The sequence below is a fragment of the Fistularia commersonii genome, chromosome 4 (genome assembly GCF_037954325.1).
Source record: "Fistularia commersonii isolate RoL2024-O1a breed Wild chromosome 4, RoL_Fcom_v1.0, whole genome shotgun sequence".
NCBI classification, from domain to species: Eukaryota; Metazoa; Chordata; class Actinopteri; order Syngnathiformes; family Fistulariidae; genus Fistularia; species Fistularia commersonii.
The window spans coordinates 5,308,183-5,316,332 of NC_141287.1; the positions used below are offsets into that span (position 1 = coordinate 5,308,183).

Consider the following 8,150-nt stretch of genomic DNA (forward strand, 5'->3'; position numbering starts at 1 on the left):
CGTACACGTTGTAGAAGCAAAACCACATAAAATGGACGGGAAAGAAGAGAGTTTTTTTTTTAACTGTTAGACACCGGCTAACATTTTTTCCTCTGATTTCTGCAGTAACACCTAAGCCACATCGTTGAAGAGTGGAACAAGAAGAGCCAGGGGGTTCATTATGGCCATCTCATTTTCCACACATCCACATCCACACAATGGTACCTGTCTAAAGCACCTTGTTATTTTAATAAAAAAAAAACAACAACTTTTCAGCAGTTATTTTTTTGCAAAGCTGCAGCAGATCCAGCGGGCCTTGCAGGTCTACCTGCTGTTGGAGTTGATGGTGAAACTATTACAGAGGAAAAAAAGATGTGTGACATCTCACCCTTCTGTGGTTATACAGTATATTTAAATCTGGAAGATGAACTTGTCTTTTTTTATTTTAATGATCCCTGATCTGGTTATGTTTGACTATTTACGTGCATGATTCTCTTTTTAGTCATCTGTACTGTACATTTGGATTTAAATTCCATATCGTTAACCAATACATGTTCAAGTGGCCAATCGTACTGAAATAGATGGTAGACGAGCTTTAGGCAGTCAGCAGACTCAGGCACAAAAAAGATTATTTCTGATTGAACAAATTTTCTCTGGCGTTGTCATCTCACAAAAGCCTCAAATTCATTCTAAATTTGTTTGCAATTGAATTTGTTGTTTAGTTTGATCAGATATGCTAACTTTCTATACAGCCTGAATGCCATGTCTTGATGATGAACACAACCACGGATGAAGAGAAGAATTTGAAAAGATATGTCCTTTCCCTTGTCCTCTATTTTGACCTGTTTAATTTGTTTCTTATCTGTCCCTCTGGAGTGTCTACCCACTGGGGCATGTGTTTATGTGCATGTGGTGCGCTCCATATTGGAAAACCTGATCATAATTTTAACGCACTGTATACAACCAGAGAAAACCCAGACTATCCAAATGTTGGCCTCTCTTAGTTACTTTTCCACCAGGAGTTGTCCACAAAAGCCACTTGAACCCACTCAACTTAAGTTTCAGTACTGGGTCTCTGGAAGGTTGACATTCGGCAGGACTTCTCCATAGAAAAGAAATGAAGAATCATTATCATGCAGCAAATTATCCCAAACAGATTTTGTTCAGAATACCAGAATAATTCTAAATTAGTGTTTTACTTGATTTGTGTTGCCACAATGAAGACCTTTTTTTCCACCGCATATTATTTCTATTCTTCTAAGGTAATGATGTAATAGATTAAGTAACGACTGCTAGCACACTACTGCTAACAACCCATAATAATAATTTATCCTTTATTAATCCCTGTGGGGAAATTCGTTCTCTGCAATTAACCCATCATGGATGAACCATGAGCAGAAGGCTGCTGTCCACCAGCGCCAGGGAAGCATTTAGGGTTTCAGTGTCTTGCTCAACAACAGTTCGACACACAAGGAGGAGCAGGGAATTGAACCAGGAATGTTAGCCTCACATTTATGACAGTAACCGCAAGTAACAGTGGATATTACTACAAAAAGCTCACAAATGTAAATTGGTGTGTATAGTCACGTGATGAAGACAAGTTTATTTTGATAGTCGCACCTGTTACGCACACTCCGATGCTAACACTAAAAAGATATTTTTTCCCGCCATAACAGCAAACCATATCATAAGAGTGGGGCTTCAGTTTAGAATGAGCTAGCTGGGCAACAAGCTTGGCACATAGCTCTCAAAGTGTCCTCTCAACTTCAGTTAAGTTTAGTTTAAAAAGCTTGTTAGGACAGTGTACAATTACATTAAGCACAGAGGCAGAGATGTTTGTACCAGATTGTAGCTCATAGATAATTTCCAACTGTAGTCCTGGGAAGACAAAACAAATATAAAACTGTAGAAATAGACAATATATATAAAATATACAAATAGGCAATAAAATGTATATAAAATATACAAATAGGCAATAAGATAACTATACAATATATAAACAGGCAATAAAATAAGTAAAACCCAAGTTGAAAGGGATATTGTTGTGATATTGTTGTGATATTATTAGTTTGGTCATCTGATAGCAAAATACCTGTCTGGTATCGTTCATGTGAGCATGTTTTGTGCTCACGAATCCATTTTTTTATGGCCCGTGCAAAGGTGTAAAATCAGTCATGTTCTTTGATTGTCTGGAAGCCCATTCCATTCTTTGATGGCTTTTTCGGAAAAGGCAGATTGAGAAAAGGCAGACTTTCTTTTAGGAACAACTGACACACTGTTCAGTTTCTTTTAAGTGAAATGACACAACAATTGTTGAAATTTGCTTTTCAAAATGAGTTGTTCCGCTTGCAGAACAGATGTAAAATATCTCTTGTTCACCCTATGAGCAGCCAATGGAAGGCTACAGCCTCCCCTTATAATTTGCTGGCATCAGCAATGTAAATGTCAATACATCTTTCTCACCATAAGAGCACTCATCATCCTCTGTATTGCTGCAATGTTCTTTTACAGGCCCATATTTGTCGGCTAATGGCCCTCTTATCAATTCTCTCTCCCATACCCAGTCCTTTATCCATTTCTCGTGAGAAAATTATCACAGATTTTCTTAATGCTTGAAGGGTCTTTCTACTTACAGGAGACATTTGGAGCTTTTATCTTTATATCCATCTTTTTTCCTGACATTATATTCACACACTCAGCTTTGCCCACTTCACATGGCTACTTGAGGGGAATCCCAGACAACCTCTTGTTCAGAATACTTGGACAATCTAGTGTGCGGATGACTACGTTTTGCTCTGTAGTGCATTTCGGGTTTCACGATGGCTGTCAGCTTTGGTGATGTCTCAGTCTGCTGTGGTTTATATTTCATTCATATTTGTGATACAGAATCGAAAGGAAATAGAAGCGTTGGGAGACGATCCCACAGCTGCACAGAGGAATGATGGCCAAAACATGGCCAAAACAAAACTCAGTCGACTTTTCTCATTAATAATTTTGTTGTAGGCTCACCTGTTTCGGGTCCCTGTTCGGGATCCTGGTCCTTCTTCTTATCTGTGATGTCTTTGTGGGACACAAGGAACAGGACAACCTCCCCCTTCTCATTCTTAATGGGCACGATGTCCAGCAGACACCAGAACTGTGTGCCTGGGCAGAAAACAAAAGGGAAAAAGAAAACAAACCATTTGTCTGAGCTAAATTGTATCAAGCTCTTATTTATTTGCTCCAATTCTGCTGCTAAATACAGGCTGCCCTCCATGGAAGGACTTACTAGTTTGTGTAGAGGAGGCAGAAACCCCCTCAAGGAAGAGGATTAGGCATAAAATTCTTATTTGGCAAGGAAGAGCATACTTATTTGTATCAAACTTCACTATGTAGAAGAGGAAAAGTATTTTCTCTGCACATTCAGTGGTGTGACCATCTCTGGATTCCTCCATCCAAGACACCACAGGGATGTCTCTGAAACCGCATGAAAAGCGTGAACAGTATGAATTGGTGATTGTGGCGCTGATTATTTTATGCACAGTGTGGGGCAGGGGGTGTCAGCCTAATCATCAAGTATTCTTTCACAAACTAGACGGCACCACCTCTCTGGACTCCCAGATCAATCAGGCGTCCAAAATCAAGCAGTGGGTTGACTAAACCCTTCACCAGCCTGCAATGTTTTCTGGCTTAAAAGTATCTGATTACTGTTTTTAGTTTTGAGCGCTTTTGCTCATGTGTTTTTTCATTTGTTCAACAATCCGAACCTTTCCTATAAACAAGGCTCTTCACATTTCATGAACAGTTACCTGACGGGCAGATTGACTAAGAAAACTGCTTTGGTTTCTGTTAAGCTGCTAGTAATCTCTAGTGACTATGAGTTCCATTTATTACACCACATGCTGTTTCCTGTGAGTCTAAGATGGAAGCCCTGCAGGTGACTGCACATGGAAATAATGCCTTTTCACCTGTCGTGTGAAGTGTGAAGGGCTTCCTTCACACCAAAATCAACAAACCAGGAATCTATCTGTCTGTCTGTCTGTCTGTCTGTCTGTCTGTCTGTCTGTCTGTCTGTCTGTCTGTCTGTCTATCTATCTATCTATCTATCCATCTTTATACGCACACAGATACATACATACATGCATACATACATACACATACTACCCATACATATGCATAAATTAAAAAGCAAAGTTAAAAAAGAAAAAAAGAGACAGGATGAAGGCAATGTCAGATTGAAATTGAAAATTGTAATTACAAATGTCTGTTTGATGAAAAGAGTTTGAACTGAAAAGAGTTGAGGTTACAGAAATGCTCGGTGCCCCTTAGAGTGGAAGAGCTTAAAGAAAGAAATGTGGAATTCAAATCAAAATTTTACAGGAGGGGCAGAAAAATGCCATTGGTTTTACATGTGACCATCTAAAGGATGGCGTCTTGCCATTCTGAGTGTGTGCTGGGTGTGTTTGGACAGAAAGGTGTGAATCCACATCAGCAGTTCACTAATTGAGGGGATAGATCAAGCCACGGGGTTTGATGTTCTATGTTCTGTCATTAGCTTGCCTTCTCAGGTGAAAGAAGCATCAATGAACCAGCGACTTAATTGTTTTACACCCGTAAAGACTGTGGGACTTAAACATCTGCAGTAGTAAGGTCAATCGAGTAATTTGGCTAAGACAGCCACTTTGATATCCGCAAACTGCATGATAAAAGCACCTTGTAGGCAAAGGGGCAAGTCAATAAAATGTCATTCGATTGACATCTATCTCTGCTGCTGATCAAACCAAGCTATGACACTGCTTCCAGGTATTATTTCTTTATGAGCAGCCTATTTATGTGGCAATGACAAATAAAATCTAAAACAGAGAATGAGGTGAGTAGACGTCACATCTGTAACTGTGGTTCTCAAAGTGTTTGAATATTGCATGAAACACAAATTATAACTGAATGCAAAGATATTTAGGCACCTCTTTCTTCTTATATTCATTTTAAAGAGCTCATACACATCATATTTATCGTTAAAACTTGTTGATACGTATTGAAAGAGCTGACTATATAAAAATGTATAGATTTGCCTTTTTTTTCCATTTTTTGGCCAAGAATATCTTCTGGTCATGGGACGTTCTTGTGTATCACAGGAAAAACAACATGGCGCAACCACAAAGAGCTGTTGCATTTTACTCATCTTTCATATCCGGCCCAGACTCACTTTGTATCATCGTTAAACTCAGGCAAGTCTTTGTCAGTGAATCATCGGTTGGGAATGTCTTGCACATAACCTTTACAATTTTTTCTATCATCTGATCACATGATTGTCTTTCATACTTGTCATTGTGAGCGGTAAAAGCAGCCTCATGTTTGGGGAAAAAAGAAAAGACAGAACTTCCTCATTGTTCTGAAACTGAATTACTCGATGATACCTTCCCGCAAGGATCAATGAATCAGCAGAGATCCAGGAACCTAACACAACCACAGAACGGCTTATACAGCTGCTTCTGACACACAAAAACAATCTGAAAATACAGGAGAGAACAAAGAGGGCTGTGGAGATGCTGATTCAACGGACACAACAGGAGGAGGCCGATCAGGGCTGATGAGTGAATGTAGGTGTGATACGTGAAGGCGGCATGGCAAACACGCAAGAGGGGAGACAAACAAGGACAGGAAGAACCGGACAAGAACATTGAAGGTAACACAGTTCAAAGTAAAGGCTATTCAGGGAAAAGGTGTCTATTTTGACACCATGACTGAAAGTTTGGAACACACCGTAGACACCAAGCTACATGCTAGGTGTCAAATACGAATGTTGCTAATTGACATTAGTATTCCGCTGTCGGCCCTCCAGTGGTTATTTCTAAGTTAATCAGATTTTCTTGAAGTGGTTTATGAAAGTCATTTTTAAAATAAACGGGGAGGGGGGGATAAATGAAAAATGGGGGTTGCTGTGACCACATCAGCGGTAGAAGAATACTGTTTTGATCTCGATCCATGCAAAGCACATTAATGCAAAGCAAACATGACTGTTACGGGAAGCTGGATTGGAGCACACATGTTTATCTATGAGGCCCAGAAGGTAAATCATTCTGTGATTGCCGGCCGAACCCTGACCACGTGAAAATCGGCTTTGGCAGCAGATGCCAGTGAATCAGAAACTAGCTTTTCCGACCCTCTTCTTTGGGAAGGGCAGATGTGTCTCAGCCATTGACACAAGACACTTGACTCTCCCTCATCTTATTCTAGGGTCTATTCCTGGGTGTTTGCCTCTTTACCTCACCCTTGTTTCTTTCTTTCATCATATGTCTCCACTTTGATTAATAAATAAAGAGTGAATGGATGAGCTGGGGGTTTCAACAGTAATCTCATACAAAATACATGACAGGTTCTCACATCAGTGCTGGTTTTGTGCTGTTTTGTTTTTTTTTCTTTGCAGTGATTACCTTGTTGACTGACTGTTGAGACAACAGCACAGCAATAATACCAATGTTTTAGAGCATTTGCAACGCCAACTCACAATTTGAGGAGCTATTGATTTTCACCATTAAACTCTGCCATGTGATTAAGCATTACAAGATGCAAATGTTCCATTTCTGGGCTGAATAAACAACCGGAGAACTCCCTTTTTAGTTTAGATGTTTTCATCCTCTTTCAGAAAATGTCAATAGAAACGATATTTAGCTCAGTTATTAGTGCTTTGACGCTTCCTCGGTCTCAACTGTCAACAAGTATTTTCACATCGTCTTACAAACAGCCAAACAATAGCTGTGAGGTGCATATAAGAGAAAAAAGAACTGTAATACTTCTTTGAAATCCTTACAATTCCATCTGCCCCTTTTCCTTTCATTAAGAATTTAAGAATATATAGTTAATTGCAAAAATCACTCCGAATGTATTAGTTAGCGAATAGTTGTTTGTTTGTTTTTCTTCATATGTGGCCCTGCCATTGATTGGCGACCAGTCCAGGGTGTACTCCGCCTCTTGCCTAATGACTGGGATTAGCTCCAGCATCCCCAACCACCCTGGGTGCAGCATAAACAGCGGAAGATGGACGGATGGGTGCAAGAATATATAGATAAAGATAAATAGGGATGCATAAATAGCATCGTCTCACCCTCTTTCTTGTAGAAGACCAGCTCGGTCTTGAACTCCCTCCGATCATCCAGTGCTCCCTGGATCTGAGCCGTTAGTCGGTCACTTGTCTTGGGGCCGTACAGGAAGTGACATGCACTGCTCTTCTGCATGAGCTCGGCTCGAGCATAACCGGTGAGCTCGCAGAAGCCGTCAGAGCAGTAGACGATGGGGTAGAGCGACTGCACCTGGGCATTTCCCAGAACAAAGTTGCTGTCTGTTGTAGAGAAAAATAGAGAGGGAGAAATTATGAAAAATGACAAGAAAAGGCTAACAACAAACATAACTTATATAGCTCTTACAGGCTATTTAGGATGAGTAGGATGCAAATAAGTATAAATTAGCAATCAGTGATTTTTCTTTTTGATATCCAAGGGTTCAAGCATTTAGGAATCACAGTGTTAATTGTCATATGAGTAAGGAAACATGTTTCTCCGTACAATGAAAATCTTAGTTCCCAAGGAGTGTCAGATTGTAACAACAAGACAGTATATGACACATTGATATGATACAATTCTCGAAAAAAGCCCAAAGGTTACGTCCCAAATATCATTGTCATAGTTTTATACCACTGACTCATTCTAATCAATATTATCATGCAAAACCTTCTTTTTTCCTTCCAATCGCAGGCAAGTGAAAGTATCTTAAAATGAGTTAGTCAAAGTTAATTTAAATGAGGTTTAATATACACATAATAAGAACCAGGGTAATTGGGGTTCTGAAATACTACTTATATTAAAAGTTACTATTGGGATAGTTCTATTTGAGGGATTCATGGATTTTGAGTGCTTGGATTACACTACAATTCATCATGGTCCAAATTTTTGCATAGGAGAAGCATACATAAATCATCTATCGGTAGTCCTGACCAAAAATCACCAAACCTTTCAACATTCAACATTTTGGAGAAGTCACTGAAGTAATTTAAGATGTCACATGTGATGCCAGTGCAAACAGCCAGTGTGTGAGAGGAGAAAGAGAGAAGAAGTGGTGGAAGAAAAAGTTGCTGGTTTTCCAGAGCGAGGATGCTTGTCAGATCGGTAAAGATGATTGATCAAGTCAAGTCAACT

General features: G+C 39.6%; 1 protein-coding gene across 1 annotated transcript in view; it reads right to left on the reverse strand.

Moving 5' to 3' along the window:
- Positions 1-8,150, reverse strand: part of kcnh3 (potassium voltage-gated channel, subfamily H (eag-related), member 3) — a 130,269-nt gene that overhangs the window by 44,116 nt on the left and 78,003 nt on the right. Inside the window, exons 2-3 of the mRNA XM_086144841.1 lie at positions 7,064-7,297; positions 2,989-3,123 (exon numbers count right to left, since the gene is read on the reverse strand). Of these exons, the coding sequence (XP_086000967.1) occupies positions 2,989-3,123; positions 7,064-7,297 (369 nt within the window). The remainder of the gene's footprint in view (positions 1-2,988; positions 3,124-7,063; positions 7,298-8,150) is intronic.